The sequence below is a fragment of the Cucurbita maxima genome, unplaced genomic scaffold (genome assembly GCF_002738345.1).
Source record: "Cucurbita maxima cultivar Rimu unplaced genomic scaffold, Cmax_1.0 Cma_Scf00009, whole genome shotgun sequence".
Classification (NCBI taxonomy): Eukaryota; Viridiplantae; Streptophyta; class Magnoliopsida; order Cucurbitales; family Cucurbitaceae; genus Cucurbita; species Cucurbita maxima.
In genome coordinates, this window is record NW_019272025.1 from 4,526,965 (window position 1) to 4,543,648 (window position 16,684).

The 16,684-nt window shown below is 37.0% G+C and overlaps 4 protein-coding genes across 5 annotated transcripts in view; 1 reads left to right on the forward strand and 3 right to left on the reverse strand.

Annotated features, from left to right (window-relative positions):
- LOC111484025 overlaps positions 1 to 3,917 on the reverse strand; it is a 7,487-nt gene extending 3,570 nt beyond the window's left edge. The window contains exons 1-3 of the mRNA XM_023130441.1: positions 3,907 to 3,917; positions 3,086 to 3,330; positions 2,253 to 2,332 (exon numbers count right to left, since the gene is read on the reverse strand). Of these exons, the coding sequence (XP_022986209.1) occupies positions 2,253 to 2,332; positions 3,086 to 3,330; positions 3,907 to 3,917 (336 nt within the window). The remainder of the gene's footprint in view (positions 1 to 2,252; positions 2,333 to 3,085; positions 3,331 to 3,906) is intronic.
- A 178-nt stretch (positions 3,918 to 4,095) lies between these two features.
- Positions 4,096 to 5,877, reverse strand: LOC111484515 (proliferating cell nuclear antigen). Its single transcript, XM_023131153.1, has 4 exons — positions 5,483 to 5,877; positions 4,774 to 4,926; positions 4,582 to 4,679; positions 4,096 to 4,477 (listed from the first exon to the last, which is right to left on the reverse strand). Exons 1-4 carry the CDS (start codon positions 5,799 to 5,801, stop codon positions 4,253 to 4,255), a joined length of 795 nt encoding a protein of 264 aa, XP_022986921.1. The 5' UTR covers positions 5,802 to 5,877; the 3' UTR covers positions 4,096 to 4,252.
- A 625-nt stretch (positions 5,878 to 6,502) lies between these two features.
- On the forward strand, positions 6,503 to 10,696 carry LOC111484509 (mitochondrial uncoupling protein 2-like). 2 transcript variants are annotated; one of them, XM_023131143.1, is made up of 9 exons: positions 6,505 to 7,086; positions 7,183 to 7,401; positions 7,493 to 7,571; positions 7,743 to 7,876; positions 8,650 to 8,748; positions 8,850 to 8,954; positions 9,620 to 9,694; positions 9,863 to 9,949; positions 10,386 to 10,696. In XM_023131143.1, exons 1-9 carry the CDS (start codon positions 7,006 to 7,008, stop codon positions 10,407 to 10,409), a joined length of 903 nt encoding a protein of 300 aa, XP_022986911.1. In that variant the 5' UTR covers positions 6,505 to 7,005; the 3' UTR covers positions 10,410 to 10,696. The 2 variants fall into 2 exon arrangements, with proteins under 2 accessions (XP_022986912.1, XP_022986911.1); XM_023131144.1 differs by lacking the exons at positions 9,620 to 9,694; positions 9,863 to 9,949; positions 10,386 to 10,696 and adding an exon at positions 9,527 to 9,591 and having other exon boundaries at positions 6,503 to 7,086.
- A 63-nt stretch (positions 10,697 to 10,759) lies between these two features.
- LOC111484455 (protein GRAVITROPIC IN THE LIGHT 1) lies at positions 10,760 to 14,542 on the reverse strand. The gene is made up of 4 exons (XM_023131063.1): positions 14,382 to 14,542; positions 14,044 to 14,193; positions 12,117 to 12,838; positions 10,760 to 11,814 (listed from the first exon to the last, which is right to left on the reverse strand). The coding sequence occupies exons 1-4, from the start codon at positions 14,426 to 14,428 to the stop codon at positions 11,048 to 11,050; spliced, it is 1,686 nt and encodes a 561-aa protein (XP_022986831.1). The 5' UTR covers positions 14,429 to 14,542; the 3' UTR covers positions 10,760 to 11,047.
- Positions 14,543 to 16,684: the final 2,142 nt, after the last annotated feature.

Consider the following 16,684-nt stretch of genomic DNA (forward strand, 5'->3'; position numbering starts at 1 on the left):
TTCTTCCGCTCCATGCTTCTTGTGGAGTCATGTCTCTAACAGAAAAGGTAGGGCTCCGATTGAGAATGTGAACGGACCACACAACAGCTTCTGGCCAGAATTCCTTCGGGACTTCTCCTTTATTTAGTAAACTTCGAACCATGTTTAGAATGGTCCTGTTTTTCCTTTCGGCCACACCATTTTGTTGTGGTGTATATGCTGTTGTTAATTGCCTCCGTATGCCCTTCTCTTCACAAAATTGAATAAACTCTTTCGAGCAGAATTCTCCACCTCTGTCAGTTCTTAAAACCTTGACTCTTCTTCCAGTTTCGGTTTTAATAGTAGCACAAAATTTTTTGAAGCAGTCAAAGGCTTCTGATTTGGCGTGCAAGAAATAAGTCCATGTTTTTCGACTAAAATCATCGATGAGGGTCATGAAATATTTCTTGTTGCCATTTGATGCAGGAGAGATGGGACCACATATGTCTGAATGAATCAACTCCAAAATTGCTTGAGCTCTTCTTGATTTTCCAGATGGAAAAGAGTTTCTTTCATGTTTTGCTACTACACAGCTCTCGCAAATTTCCGTTGGTGGAGTAATATCTGGCAACCCAGTTACCATCTTTTTTGAGGACAACGTCTTTAATCCTTTGAAGTGTAGATGACCATACCTAAAATGCCAAAGCCAAGTGGTATCTTCTTTCTTCACCATCAAACTTTTGGCAACGATATTTAACGTCAACGGATATAGACGGTTGGTGGTCATCTTCATCTTAGCAATTGATCCTCTTTTGGAGTCATAAATTTCACATTCATCATTTTGGAATGTGATCACATACCCCTTTTCTTGTAACTGACCGATACTAAGTAAGTTGGCCTTCAGATCAGGAATGTAGAATACATTAGAAATAGACTCTACAAAGCCATTTCTAGTCTTGATATCTATGGTTCCTTTTCCCATCACTTGGAGAGATGAATTGTTGCCAAGAGAGACCGTAGTATGAAAATTTTCATCTAAAGTTGAGAAGAATTCCTTACAACCTGTCATATGATTGCTGCATCCAGAGTCTACGACCCATACACCTTGATCTGCAACCTTCATAGCATGAAATGACATTAATAATGTTTCTTCTTCTCTTCTCTCCATAAAATTGGATTGATTTCTTTTCTCCTTTTGGAGCCTGGTATAGCATTCATTTTTGTAATGTCCAAGGCGTCCACATCTGTAACATTCCACCTTAGACTTGTCAAAGTGTCTTTTGCCTTTGTTGTCATAATCGTTTCTGACTAGGTCTGCTGACCTGCCAACATCTCCACTTCTTTCTCGACTGCCTCTCTCACGACCTCTGCCTCTTCTTTGCCCTCTACCTCTAGAGCTTGAAGTTTCACTTGGTGTGGATATCTTTAAGGCTGTCATCTCCTCTATTGCACTTGTACGATTGAGCCTCTGCTCATGTACTAACAGGGAGCTTTGGAGTTCATCTATTTGCATTTCCTCGACATTGTTTGCTTCTTCGATAGAACATACAATGTAATCGAACTTTGGTGTTAATGATCGCAAAATCTTTTCTACGACCGCAACATCTGTGATTGAACCGCCATGCATCCTCATTTTACTTGCAAGACTTATAACCTTACCAATATAATCATTCACTGTTTCTCCCTTTTGCATTTGGAGAATTTCAAAGTCTCTTCTAACTGCCTGTAGTTGAGCACGTTTTACTCTCGTTGAGCCTTGATACTTCCTCCTCATAGAGTCCCAAATTTCTTTGGATGTCTTCTTCTGAAGCATTGTTTCCAAGATAGTCCTATCAATGGACTGGAATAAATAGTTCTTGACCTTCAGGTCCTTCAACTTCGATGCTGCCAACAGTTGCTGTCGATCAGCTGAGAGTACCTCGCCTTCATTTGGCTCTTCATAACCTGTTTCCACCATATCAAAGAACTCCTTTGATCTGAGAAAATTTTCCATCAACATCGCCCAATGATCATAGTGACCGTCGAACCTCGGGATGGCGGGCTGAACGTAGTTCTCAACTTGTTTTTCTGCTGCCATTTTTTTGCTGCTGCAAGATTGCTCTGATACCAGTTGTTGGTGACAACAGAAAACTAAAGTGAGATTGAGAGGAGGAGTGATTTGAATGATGGGGAGGGAGGTCCTTTTATAGGGGATTCCAGAGTGGGTTGAGATTTTCTAGGGTGATTCCGTAGTCGGTTGAGATTTTTGTGAATGAATTTGAATTTGAAACCAATTCAAATTCTATTCTGCATACCTTGTACAGATTTATTTTGGTGATCTGGTACGATATTTCATCCCAATGAGCCTTGGCGACATGGTATCCTACTCCCCAATGTTGGTGACAACAGAAAACTAAAGTGAGATTGAGAGGAGGAGTGATTTGAATGATGGGGAGGGAGGTCCTTTTATAGGGGATTCCAGAGTGGGTTGAGATTTTCTAGGGTGATTCCGTAGTCGGTTGAGATTTTTGTGAATGAATTTGAATTTGAAACCAATTCAAATTCTATTCTATTATTAGCTATTATTAGTTTCAACACCCTCCCTTAAACTGAATTCTGCGAAATCAGTTTAGGACTTCATTTCATCTTCTTGATATACATCTTGGATTCTGCATATCCCCATCTTTCTTCTGAGCTTCTCGAACAATGGTTGTTTCAAGGGCTTTGTGAATAGGTCTGCGATTTGTTCATCACTTCGGCAAAAGTTGAGTTCAATAATGCCTTCTTTACACAAATCACGCAAGAAATGAAATCGAACATCGATGTGCTTGCTCCTTCCATGCAACACAGGATTTTTAGACAACTTAATAGTTGACATATTATCNTGTTGGTGACAACAGAAAACTAAAGTGAGATTGAGAGGAGGAGTGATTTGAATGATGGGGAGGGAGGTCCTTTTATAGGGGATTCCAGAGTGGGTTGAGATTTTCTAGGGTGATTCCGTAGTCGGTTGAGATTTTTGTGAATGAATTTGAATTTGAAACCAATTCAAATTCTATTCTGCATACCTTGTACAGATTTATTTTGGTGATCTGGTATGATATTTCATCCCAATGAGCCTTGGCGACATGGTATCCTACTCCCCAATTGGGCAAAAACTGAACTACTTCGAACAGGTTCTTCTTCCTCCGCTTGATTTTAGTCAAACAGTCGGGGCATTGGGGTTCGGAGTGGAGGTAGACGGCGAAGAGGTGGTGAAGCTTCTGATAAAGGTAGAAGATAAGCGGGAGAAATGTAGGGCTCCACCGATCGCACTTCTGTTGGCGACAGACATTGGAGTCTCGCTCTCTCTCTCTCTCTCTCTCTCTCTCTCTCTCTAGCTTTGCTATTTCGCTGCTCCCCCGCGGCTTTGGGCAAAGTCAAAATGGGAAATTTTTGGGCATTTCTTTTGTTAATATATATATTTTTTTTTTTTCAAATTGTTAAAAAATATTTTTAAAAATTTGCCATTCTCTTTTACTAAAAATAATTAATAATGTAACTGTCTAACCTAGAAGATGTTTAAAATGCTTATTTATTGAGACAAGATCGAAAGACAAAGATTTTCACACAAGAACAAAAGACAAACACAAACGTAAAATATCACAAATTGAAGGTCACAAGTTCAATCACGCAAAATTAAAACTTTATTTGTATATTTGGATCCAACAACCCATTTGTTACTTAGCACATCCTAAGCTCAACATATATCAATTATCGCTCAAATATGCTCATTACAATAATTATATGCTAATCTAAGCTTTTATAAACAAACTATTAAGTCTAGGAAAGTCCCTGTATTTCCTTTTCCTGTCAATTTCATTGGATTTCAGTTGCGAAGTATTAACATATCGATGAAGAACAATGAAAAGGATCACCACCAACCTCCTCACACCTCAACTCATAACTTATATGAGAAAACAGTAACACTTGGAAGCCATTGGATGCTCATATTTTCATAGCTTCCTCATGAATTACCTTCAATCCTACTCTTTTTTCTGTTGGGTAATTTTGCTTAACTAATAATTTTGTAAAATATCCTACTCCTATTTTCCCCAAAACATTCAATCTCAGTCCCTCAAATATCTCCTACCTTAAAATCAAATGATGACAAGATACGAGGAAAAATCAGAATTTGAAGCTCATAAACAGAGAAGTAGATACTGGACGTTAAGAAACTCCTAAATCACAACTCATAGCTGCTATAGTACAGAAAAGAAAAGTTCAAACACATCCTAAAATGATTTAGAAACAAATGGTAACTCTACTATTAGACCTAAGGCTTGGTCTCATCCTCATCTTCTTCTATTTTGGGAGCTAAGTAAAACCTAACATATCCCATCTCTGCTATTTTGTACTCAACGACGACAGGTAGGTCGGAAGACAAGCTGATGGTGACGGTGTTAGAAAGAGGGGTTGCCTTAGTGAACGAGTTCATATACCTAAGAGCAAATGTCAAGGAAACTGGCTCGTTCATCTCTATGACTGTTGCTTCTTCAGGCTGCATTGAATTGACCAAATAACGGGGGTAAATCAATATTTGGAATTCAAAAACAGATTCAGTGAACAAATTTGGAACCCTATAACATTAAGAGACATGCTGACCTTGTCTACAGTGGTATTCTGCCTGCAAACAACATTGGCAGATCCAATATCACCTCTTGTTGAGAACTTGACACCTTCCTTTGTGACAGAAATCACAACTGCAAAAAATTGGTGAACGTAATTAAGTACTTATAAGACAAGAATTAATCATATAAAATAATTAATGAACCATCGAAAGATATCAAAACATACCAGTATCACCAATGCTGCTGAGATCTTTGCATATTCTAGCGAACTCAGCAGAAGGCATCCTAACAATAGCATGGTACTCCGCATCTGGAATTCCAAGATGCTCACTGTCGATGTCCATCAATTTCATCTCGAAATCGGAAATCTTATCTTGAGCTGAACCATGCGTAGGACAGACAAAAGGTAAGAAATAAACTGTCAGATGCTTGCTTAAGTAAAGACAGAGCATTTTAGTGAAAAACAGTAACCAGATCCAGAGAAAAAGCATGTAAAATTGGAATTTACAGAAAGACAGGACAACTTGAAGCAGGTCGAAGTTTAAGCTGATCGAGAAAACGTTAGATCAAATGTAAAGATCATGAACTCAATAAGTCAGAGACGTTCTTTTTAGAGGATCGACAAAACGTTAGACAAAGTATGAAGATCATGAACTCAGTAAGCGTGTAACTATTCGCAGATATAAAATTCAATTTTAGATATTCTTCCTATTAAACAACCACTTAAGATTAACCAGATGATCATGCTAGATTTGCGAGTCGAAAAGAAGCTTGATATGCAACTACGATATCTTAAAATTAACTCGTAAAAAAGCTTCAAATAGATGAGGAGACGTAGACTGATAAACCAAGGACTAAATAACTACAAAGGTGAGGCACAAGAGTCTAGAATGATTTAAATAAGAAAATAAAAAGACGAAAGAACTAGATCATACTGGGGCTTTCGAACATGAAAGTGACAGTATCACTGCCGTCATCGGCCTTGATTGTAATAATATCATCATTGCCGGCACACTTGAGCATCTTCGACATGTTGTTCAAGTTCATTCCCATGGACATGTTCCTATCGCAGCGATAATGTTCGAAGCCCTCCGCCCGAAGGAGAAGAGCCACCAGGGCGACATGGCTCGAGTCCATGGCCTGAAGAGAGAATCCGGTGGCCGAACAGTCAAAGTTGGCATCATTCACCAAGTCCTTGATCGATTCCAAGACCTTCTTGAGGAGCGAACCCTGAACAAGACGAAGCTCCAACATTTCTTAGAGAAATTTTAGAAACAGGAGCTGGCTAGGGTTTGAGAAACGGCGGGAGAACAAGAAGTGTGTTATGAAAGTCGAGTTTGGGATTTTATAGTGCAATTATTAGGGAACGCAATTTGAATGTGGTGATTTCGATTTGGCGGATCGGGTAATTTTATCGTTCCCGCCACTCTTTTTAAAAGAGGCGGGATTCTCACCGTATTTCAACTATGGGCTTTCAGTTCGGCCCATTAAACCTGGGCCGATAATGTTTCCTCATTGTGGGCTTTACGTTGGGCCTCTAAACACTGTCTCTACTTCTTGTTTTAGGCCCATGAATAGTCTATCAAGTAAGGCCCATTTCCCCGACTATCCAAAATGGGCTTTTCTGTAGGCCCATTATTCATTTTCGTCTATTGTTCCATAAAAGGCCCATATATTATAGGCCAAGAAGTTGTTCCTTTCACTCAATTTCCACTGTGGGCTTCTTTGTCGGCCCATAATTTTCATGTGGGCTTGTCATTAGGCCCATGATCCATCTTAGTGGAAAAAAAAAAATTAGTTTTTAATAAGATATTCAAATTGTGTGGAGATGAAATACGCTTGATTTATTTTCCTGTTTTATACACCACAATTATTATATTTATTTAAAAAGAAAAATAATAATATAAAGCGTTTAATTTACAGATAATCCAAAAAGTATTTAATAAATTGATTGTTGTCCGTTCTTATGTTCGTGTGTGTGCTCATACGAATTAAGAACCGCCTTCTACTGTGTTGCAGTTTTCAAGTACGAGGGCCATGTGATGCGATTCGCCCAGATCGAAAAGTAGTTCAAAGATCATTTCGCCGTCGGAGGAAGCTGCTGGTGGCGGGCCTTCCGATCCCCGAGCTTATCGCCGGCGGTGGATTTGTCATTTTCATCTTTTGCAATACCAATCTGAGTTTCAGAGGGTAGAGTATTACCGGATTTGATACCCAGGGAATACTTGATACGACAGCTACCGCTGAGAAAAGAGCTGATTAGGATTTGATCGGCCGTCAATGGTGGCCATCTTAACCGGTTTCATCGACGTACCTTTGCTTCTATATTACGTTTCGAGTTCAATTATTTATCTCCAACCCTAATTTCACTACTCTACCGCATCTGAGCATTATTCTCGTGGTCGTTCCACTTGCCGTTTGCAATCCCCGTTCTCTAGCTCTGTTCTTCCGTACTGAAATGGCAGATCCTCAGTCCCAGACCGATTTCTCATTCTTTCAGACATTTCTATGCAGTGCCTTTGCCGCTTGCGTTGCGGAGGTAATTTTCGATTACGTTCATCGGATTCTTCGCCTGCAGATTATTGTTTTGTTGTTACTGTTATTGTAGTTCAGTTTTTTGTTTGCAATTGTGTAGCTATGTACCATTCCTTTGGACGTTGCGAAAGTACGGCTTCAGCTGCAGAAGAAAGCAGCTGCCACAGATGGGATGGGTCAATCTAGATATAGGGGATTAATGGGAACTATCGCCACCATTGCTAAGGAAGAAGGTTTACCAGCTCTTTGGAAAGGAGTTATTGCAGGATTACATCGCCAGTGTATTTATGGCGGCCTAAGGATCGGGCTATATGATCCTGTGAGTGCAGTGATTTTGCAAAGTGATGGATGTAAACGACTATACTCTGCTTTTTATATGCCACACTAACTACGAACTATGCACTAGACAGGTTAAACTATATTTAGTAGGCAACAATTTTGTTGGAGATATACCTCTACATCAGAAGATCTTAGCTGCTTTGTTTACTGGTGGGTAGATCTTTGGTCTTAAACCTTTTTCATCGTGATAAGCATTATCAATCTCCTTATCCCAAATTGAAGTTCTTGCAATATTCTTGTTGTTATCATTGCTCTTCTTCCTCCCTTCAATTATTTCTCCTGTCAAATCTGCTGAGAGTTTTGTGATTCCTATTTTGGCAGGTGCCGTAGCAATTTCTGTGGCAAATCCAACTGATCTTGTCAAGGTTCGCCTTCAAGCTGAAGGAAAATTGCCAGCTGGGGTGCCTAGACGTTACTCAGGCACTCTAGATGCATATTTTACTATCATAAGACAGGTTAGTTCAAGACATCTCAATCATGCAATATGAACTTCAAGAAAGATGTGAAAAAAATGTTGTTCAAATTACCACAAGATGAACTCGAGTTGCAATTCATGTCACGTTATAGAAGATTCAAGCTTAATTTATTCTTGGATCGTTACAAATTTTGAGTGAATGATAATCTAGACTTATAGTGTTTTGTTAATGTATTTTAGGACTTTTTATTTACTTACATAGTGGCTAATTATGATAATAAAATATGAATGTTACAACTCTTAAAATGCCTCGGAGAAGGTTAAGGGTTTCATTTTGAGGTTACATAAAGCCATGTATGTTGTCTATGTAAAATAGACTTTGAAAATGTAGTAAAAAGAGTATTTGTGCTTTTTTTTTTTTTTTTTTTTTTTTTGCAATTTTATGTAGTTTATATTGCATGCTTAGAATCATTCAAGCTTGACTTGATCATTACACAAGTGTTCTTGCCTTTAGATATTCGATCAAGAAGGTAATCTAAATCTTACTTTCCCATGGGATGACTCCTTATCATTTTGAGGTTCTTGGATATGTTTAGATCTAAACATCTTATTCAATAAGGTTATTAGATCAAATTATCAAGAGTTGCAATCATTTGGAATGAAATCAACGTGATTTGGGGATCTTAGCATTTGTGAACTATGGGTTTGCATATCCGAAGTGTTTATGAGGGTTCTTAGGTTCAACTTGCTTCATATCTTTTTCTATCTAATATCCCATAATTAGTTATTTTCCTGAAATATTTTTAAATGCAGGAAGGATTGATGGCCTTGTGGACGGGAATTGGTCCAAACATAGCAAGGAATGCTATTATTAATGCCGCAGAACTAGCAAGTTATGACCAAGTGAAGCAGGTATGCGAATATTGTCTCTTGAAATTGTCTTATGGGTTTCTGCAAATTATAGTTGGGTTAGAGTGTGAACCTTAGTAATATATTACTTCATACTCACGCAGATGATTCTAAAAATTCCAGGATTCCTGGACAGTATTTTTACTCACCTCCTAGCTGGTCTAGGTGCAGGTTTCTTTGCGGTTTGCATCGGTTCCCCTGTTGATGTGGTAGGCATTCTTTCTTCATTTTGAAACCTGATGTTAATCCTATAGTATCTTTCTCTTTGTAATGTTTAATAAACTTATTTATGGTTCTCTATCGAATTTAGTCAATTTGAATTGCAATCGTGTCTGATGCTAATGCTACACTAGTAATGACCTTTCATCGAGCCACATCGAATCTGCACCAACTGCTGTGGTTTTTTTTCTTTTTCCTTCGATTGTTAGGATGAAGTGATGGAATTGGAACCTTTTGTGACAATATAAGACAAACGCAAGCTGAGGAGATACGAAGAAAGTGTATGGCTATAGAGTCTAGAGCCTAAAGATCAAATGTTTGTTTAGGCTTTGAAGCTATGCTTCTTTCTATAATATCTAGCATCTTGTGCAGTCACCAAGCAAATTATGAGTCATAATCTTTTCCTTGTTTCCCGGATTCTGCTGCATTGATACCTTTCAACTGCTATGATTATTGATCCGATGAATATAGCACACTAAGTTATACTATTTCCACTGGTCTTTTCACCTTCCTATTTGTGCTATTCAAGTTGTAAAATCACCCCCAAAATTTCATGATGCAGGTAGATAGATCCTAATGAAAGTTTGTTCTACAGCTTTATAGCAATTCAAGTAGTCTGTTCATGTTGGCTTTGATGCTATGGTTTTACTTTCAGGTCAAATCAAGAATGATGGGAGATTCCACCTACAAAAATACCATTGATTGCTTCGTTAAAACCTTACAGAATGAGGTATGTCTAGATTTCCAAACTACTAGCAAGCGACTTCTGGCTTGTAAACAACACTGAATCTTAAAATTCTGAGGAACCATGCTACACTGCATAGTATTAACTTTTGTTCCATTTCAAATCAAAATGGCTTCTAAAAGCATATGCCATTGTGGTGCAACTCTTCTACAGGGGCCTTTTGCCTTCTATAAAGGATTTCTTCCAAATTTTGGTCGACTTGGATCTTGGAATGCGGTCATGTTTCTGACTCTTGAGCAAGTAAGATTTTCAAATTATTAGTTCTTACTGCCCCACTCACCAAAAAGCTTCTCTAACTTTTCCTAGAATTTATGGAAACATTCTGGGCTTACCATCACATAATGAAATGATTCCTTGTTAGGAATTTCCATTTTATAGATTATAAGAATATGCTTGCCTTTTTAGCTTCCTATATGCTATAAAAAGCCCTTTTTTTGAACAAAAGCCACTGGTGGTGGGTAGGGTAATGGCCTTAATGGGTCTCGAACTTTAGACAAATCCCTTAAAACTTGTGCACATATTCTACTAAAAGCTTCTTTAGTTTACTTAATTTTCTAAGAACTTTTCCTTCTGCTTTTGTTGACTACTATACTCAATGTGGTACTCATGAGTCATGCCAGACAATCTGAGCTAGAACACTGTCAGTCCTTTTATGCATTTGTTTGATCTGTGGCAGGCAAAGAAGCTTTTCGGCCTATGAATCTTTTGCCCGAAATCTGACCAAGGATCGACTGTTTTCTCCTTCTATGATGGCCCCCCACGTTTTTCTCAGATTCAATTTTATATATAATATTATTTTTATTGGTAATCATTGAAGAAGAGAGTTTTAGCCAAACTCCTGTATCCTTAGAATTATCTTGACATCTATAGGATCCATTTAGCAAATGGACCATCTTCTCTCACACACCCAATCAGGTTTTAGTTAGTTGTGGGGTGTTTAATGTTTTTAGACCGTCGATTCAAGCAATAAAGTATACATTACTATCTTAAAAGTCGATGGTTTAGGGTCTCCGATAGTCTAAATGGCACTAAAAATGTTCTATGATCTTATCAGGGAAGAGAGAGCTTGTTTCATATATATTGTCGCAATATAGCATAACCATACAAGTCTATAAACATGAATGACCAACAAAAGTCATTCTTTTAATTACTACATTACAGATAAGAAAGGGAGATTCAAACTTGCAACTCAAAAGGAAAAGGTGGGGCAATGATGATTGCTTTTTTTACCGTCCATGTCAATTATTATCCTTGTTTTTCTTTTAGCCAGACTATGATGCATGCATAACATGTAAGTTCTGGGCAAGCGAAGACAGTAAGTGATGCCACAAAAATACCTTAACTCCTGGAAACTAAGAAAACCCTGGCTTTGATGACTGAACCATTACCCAACTTAAACCCAGGACTAACTGGAAATCCCACAGTCAAAGAAGCTGTTGCCCGTCCACATGGTAATTTCACCACACTTTCCATGTACTGCGTGTGGAATTCGGCTCCTCTACTTGCCTCGAATTGGCTCGGAGCTGGGTCAAGTGAGAATGCTAGCAAATGAAGCAGCCAGACTGCCTTGGACAGCCCCAAGAACTCAGCATAGAATTGACTCCTAGGGTGGTTACCGGCCAAGATTTGTCGACGCTGCTCCAAGTCTCCAAACAAGGACTCCTCCATTTTGGGGTGAACAATGGAAAGATACTTCTTGGAGCAGAATTTTCCAAAATGGCAAGTTGGTAAGATTCCGAGAAGTTCAGCAGGGTCCATGGCCTTCATGTCACGATATTGGGTGAAACAATCCCGCCGAAACTGCTCGGGGTTTAGCAGCGAGGAGAGGCTGCCATCCATGTAGAAAGTTTCATGATCGAAACCATGGAAAATCTTGCGGGAAATGTAAGATTCGAGAGCAAACTTGGCATGGTGAGTGGTGGCAACAGTATCAAGGTAGGCATTGTCACTCTCAGAGATAGCTGATTCTATAGAACGGACTGCAGCTGCAATGTCCCAATGAGCAGAGCGCATAAGAGAGAGCAAGAGAGACGTGAAGGCTTTGGAGGCTTCCTTGACTTGGCTCATTGTGGCCTCGAACAGCTCAGGGACAGGGGATGCCGCCACTGCCATAAATTAAGGCGTCAGCTGTGAGATCTTTGGCCCTAAAGATTCAATTAACTAAGAAGGGTAAAAAAAATTCTTGAACTCCCTAAACTATGAATAGGCTTCGTTGCTAAGTTCTTCCTATTGAATGATCCCACCAGTATAGCACAATCAAGCAAGTCACTTCAGAATCTTAAACCTAGCTCCATTAATGCACCATTAAATCATTATGATAATGCAATGCGAGTTATTGTAGATCAAGAATCTTAACAGAGAGAGCTGCATAATGTTTATGAAATTAGGCATCAGGAATAGGAATTACCTTGACCAAAACTGCAGCTGACCTTCCTCTTTGACTGGGATCTTCCCTTCTTGCCGCCATAGCTGCTGGCCTTGGCAAGTGCCATAGAGTTCTTAAGCTTCTCCTTGAGATTCTCAACCTCCACATCTCTGGACTTCACCTCCTTCTTCAGTTCCTCCATGGCCGCCTCGTACGGAGCAACAATCTCCTTCAGCATCCCGACTACGCCGTTTCTCCTACGCCCGCGTCCGCCTCCAGAGCCATGAACAATCAAACTCCGGCGAAACCTTTCTCTTAAAACCCCTAGCCTCCGCAACTCCGCCACAACTGCAACATCGGCCACTCTCATCCTCTCCGGGTCCCAAGGACAATGCGCATCTTGCAGGTTCACATACGCCTTTTTCATAGTCGAAACGACATCGAAGACTTCGTTCATCAGAATCTCCATCTCCACTAGTTTCTCCACTCCGACTAACTCTCCCTTCGGCACTTCCCGTGCCCTAATCCCTTCCTTACTCCACTCGTCCTCTACTTCCCCCGCCTCCTCATCCTCCTCGAGCTCATCGGAATCGTAACTCGCCTCATGTCCTTGGCGATTCTTGCTGGCGATCTCCCCGGAATCCTGACGGACGGCGGCGAGTGGATGAAGCAGACAAGAGGCTGTAACTCGTTGAATCAGATCGGAGAAATTGGAGACCTTATTCGCCATTTCCCCCTTCTTCTTCTCCTTGAAGGTGGAGGCTCTGGAAGAGAAGGAAGAAGAAATGAGAGTGAGAAGCTGAAGAGAGGAAGTGAAGAGACGATCGACTGATAATGAAGACTTCTGACAAATCAAGAAAGAGACCACAAGGGGGTTCCACTTTCACCTCGCCTTCCTTAATCACACCATATATTCTAAATTATCCCAAAAATAAATAAATAAATAAATAAAAATAGTAAAAGAAACAAAATAGATAGAGAATTCATTATTTTTTTATTTTTTTAAATTTGCTCAATCTCAATTCTTACATTAATTCTTTTTCAACTTTTTAAATATCTTTTATTATATATCTGTTTTTAAAAAAAAGAATTACTCCTAAATAACTCAATAACCATCTCAAAAATAAATCATAAATTTATTCATTAAATCATATATTCTCTTTAAAAATTTAAAAACTCATCTAATATTTACAAAAAAATTAATGTATTTAAAAAATTCTTCTTTTGTTATATATTTTGGTCATGTAAGGATAATAATCAAACTGTTTCAATAAACATCTATTCTTTTTATATTAAAATTAAATTAAATTAAGTACGCTTTTTATTAGAAAAAAATTATGTTTTTATTTTTATAACTATTTTAATTCAACCTGGGAAGAAGAATATTTTTAAGTTATTTTATTTTAGGAATATAATTATAAATCACTGAATTTAAATTGAATTATTTATTAAATTTTATAATACACATGAATATAATTATTAACTTGAAGTGATACAAATTAGGGGTAAAAATTGATTTCCATTTTTATTTATTATATGGCAGACTTCATTATCACTTTAGCTACTTTAGCAGCTTGGTCAGTCATTCGACAAAGGTAACCTACTCTTGGTGGACACAGAGCCAACAAATTCAATCGAACAGAGTAACGAGTGACCAGTCGATTAGACTAATTATTGTAGAGTTTGCTTGAGCTGCATTCAATTTTTTTTTTTTTTTCAAACCTCTTTGTTTTAATATAGGAATATTGCATGAGCTCCAAGAAATTTTTTATTTAACACTTTTTTTCGAAAAAAAAAATATATATTACTCGTCAATCTAAGAGTTTAAATTTGGTTTGAAATTCAAATGAACATGGAAAAAATAAACATGGAAAATAACGAAGACAGATGGAATTCAAATGAGATATTTGGGAGGGAAAAAAAAGTGAAGGGAGGATTATGAAAGCAAAGTGAGAGAGACGGAAAGGACCTGCAGCAGGAGTAATCAGAAGAACGCAGAGAAAACTTGGATTGCTTCTCCAATGGATCTCGCTGAAAAGGAACCGAAAAAGTCGATTGCATCTGTTCATCTTCAAACTCGCTGTTCTTCGTCACAGCTTCATTCTTCTTCTTCTTCTTCCTGTAATTAAATTATCGCCATTACAATTAACTTCTATTCCGATCGCCTTCTCTTTTTCCTTCTAATTCAAATCACTTTTCCTACTTACGAAATCAAAATACAGAACCGATCGAAACGCAGCCCTAACTCTTCGATCCAAAGAAGCGACAATTTAGATGCAATTTCAGCGTAAAGTGAAGAGAGTTTACCTGGAATTGTCGAGACGATGAGAACAGAGCAGGAGATTCGGGAACATGATTCGATCAGTCTGTGAAATCCGGAGAGAGAAAGTGTAGATATGAAATTTGAGAGAGAGAGAAAGAGCGAGAAGGACGATGAACAGAGGAACCGGAAAGTGGCGCCCAGTGCAATTATAAATTGATTTGCGAAGAAGATGATGATATATAGATAGAGTGAACAAGTTTGCTAAAAAGACAAAGGGAAAGCTGTTGGATTCATGAAAGGGAGAAATCGTTCTTAGTCATCTCCTCCATAATTTATATCAATTCCAACCTAACTTATGAGAAAAAACACAAATTACTATCTCGTTAAAGATTAGATGGTTCGATTCTACCTTATAATTGTTAAACTAGAAGGAACCGATATGCATTTCGAGTATGAAAATTTAAATTTTCAACTTCAAAATAATTACTAATATTATGTTCTTGTGGTTGAAGATTATTAGGAGAAATAAGATCATGAGTTTATAAGTAAGAACATAATATTTTTATTAGCTTTAACCATGTTACTCAAAGTGTACAATATCATACAATTGTATAGAGTCGTAGTTCATAATATGGTATCATAGTCATACTCTTAACTTAGTCATGCATTAAACAAAAATGTTGTAGGCTCAAGTGTCGAATAAATGGTGTAATTTGTTCGAAAGCTCTAGAAAACAAGTCGAGTATAGAATTCTGAAGTGTTGAACATAGAAGTTGTGGGTCTCGAAAGTGTAGTTAAAGTGACTCAATGGTGTACTTTATTCGAGAACTCTATAGAACGAGTCGAGTCTCGATTAAAGAAAAAGTTGTTTACGAGCTCTAGAGAAAAATTTGTGAGCCTCGATTAATTTCTATACTTCAATTTATCAATGCATATAAAAGAAAAATGACAAAACCCAACTCATCAATCTGGTCCCTACAAAATTATCCTCGATGGCTTTTTAAAAAGTGATTATTTCTTTTAAATTTTAGTAAAATATAGAATTCGAGAGCTCCACATATGAGTAATTTCGATATCAGCTTAATATGGTACAATGAATGAGGACGACAGTTGAAAGAAGTATTAAAAATCATAATTAGCTCAACATATATTTTTATAAATAAAGATATTTAGGTACGTTAAAAATAAATATTTAAATATTTTAGAATTAAATTGTTAGCTTCTATTATAAATATGAGTGTAGTAATTTCTACGGAGTATCTTGTAATTTATTATTATTAATTAATTTTAATAGAGTGGGCGAGTATTAATTATCATAGGTTATAGATCTTATCAAAAATTAAAAAAATAAAATAAATAATAATAATAACTCGTGCAATTGGAGAGAGGGATATGAATGGAGAGATGGTATATCACGTGCTCTTGTTAGATAAGTGAAGAAAATTGAGTGTAAGACAATCATAATGGACATAAATAATTGAATCAAAATTCAACTTTTACTTATAATCACTTTTTTTTTTAATTTTGGTTTTAATGTTTGAAGTTCATTTTTTTAATTATTATTATTAATTTATTTAATTTGTGGCTTTAATGAATGTGGCGTATGGCGGATGCACATGCAGTAAGGGGCCAAGGTCACGCCCTAGCCCATTCTTCTTATACCCTTCCATTTGCCCTCTTTCTATCTCTCATTTCGTCTCTTATCTAAGAAATATCAATTTTTAATTTTATATTTAGAAGATAAATTAGTGATTTTTTAAAAAGAAATATTGAATAGAACAATGAATTATTAGATTAGTATTTATGAATTTGTTAGATACAAAAATTAAAATGGAAGGCTACGATAAAAAATCATTAAAACTCAAGATCCTATATTTACACAAAATTAATGGTTTAAGAACTTATTAACAACTTTTTAAAAAATTGAAGGATCTATTGGGCACAATCTAAAAATTCAAACACTAAACTTCTAAATCAATCAATTTTAAAACAAAAACTTCAATTAGAAAATTACTTGTGAACCGTCATACACCTTTATACTGACCTAATATGAAATAGTAAAAACCTATCTAAGATGAAAGCATGTAAAAAGAGGATATGATTAGTTGTCAAATTTTTCCGTATCCAGTAGTTATATCTTTTGAATGACAAAATTCAACTAATAAAAATTTGAAAAGAAAACCATAAACTAAAATGATTAAGTTAATTATAATTAATATACCACACCCAAATTGAATATTATTTAAATCATTTAGAAATATATTTTCGACTATATTTTGAGTTAAAAGAAACTCAAGAGGAAGAGGAAGAGTACAAATGTGAATTGGCATCTAAATAGTCATTTTAA

Coding starts and splice junctions, on each gene's coding strand:
- LOC111484515 (XM_023131153.1), bottom strand. CDS start 5,801: ATGTTGGAGCTTCGTCTTGTTCAGGGTTCGCTCCTCAAGAAGGTCTTG. Junction 4,680..4,773: donor CAGCAGCATTGGTGATACTG/GTATGTTTTGAT, acceptor AATTTTTTGCAG/TTGTGATTTCTGTCACAAAG. Junction 4,478..4,581: donor AGAATACCACTGTAGACAAG/GTCAGCATGTCT, acceptor AATTCAATGCAG/CCTGAAGAAGCAACAGTCAT.
- LOC111484509 (XM_023131143.1), top strand. CDS start 7,006: ATGGCAGATCCTCAGTCCCAGACCGATTTCTCATTCTTTCAGACATTT. Junction 7,087..7,182: donor TTGCCGCTTGCGTTGCGGAG/GTAATTTTCGAT, acceptor GCAATTGTGTAG/CTATGTACCATTCCTTTGGA. Junction 7,877..8,649: donor ATTTTACTATCATAAGACAG/GTTAGTTCAAGA, acceptor TTTTAAATGCAG/GAAGGATTGATGGCCTTGTG.
- LOC111484455 (XM_023131063.1), bottom strand. CDS start 14,428: ATGTTCCCGAATCTCCTGCTCTGTTCTCATCGTCTCGACAATTCCAG. Junction 14,194..14,381: donor CATCGTCTCGACAATTCCAG/GTAAACTCTCTT, acceptor ATTTAATTACAG/GAAGAAGAAGAAGAAGAATG. Junction 11,815..12,116: donor CAGCTGCAGTTTTGGTCAAG/GTAATTCCTATT, acceptor AATTTATGGCAG/TGGCGGCATCCCCTGTCCCT.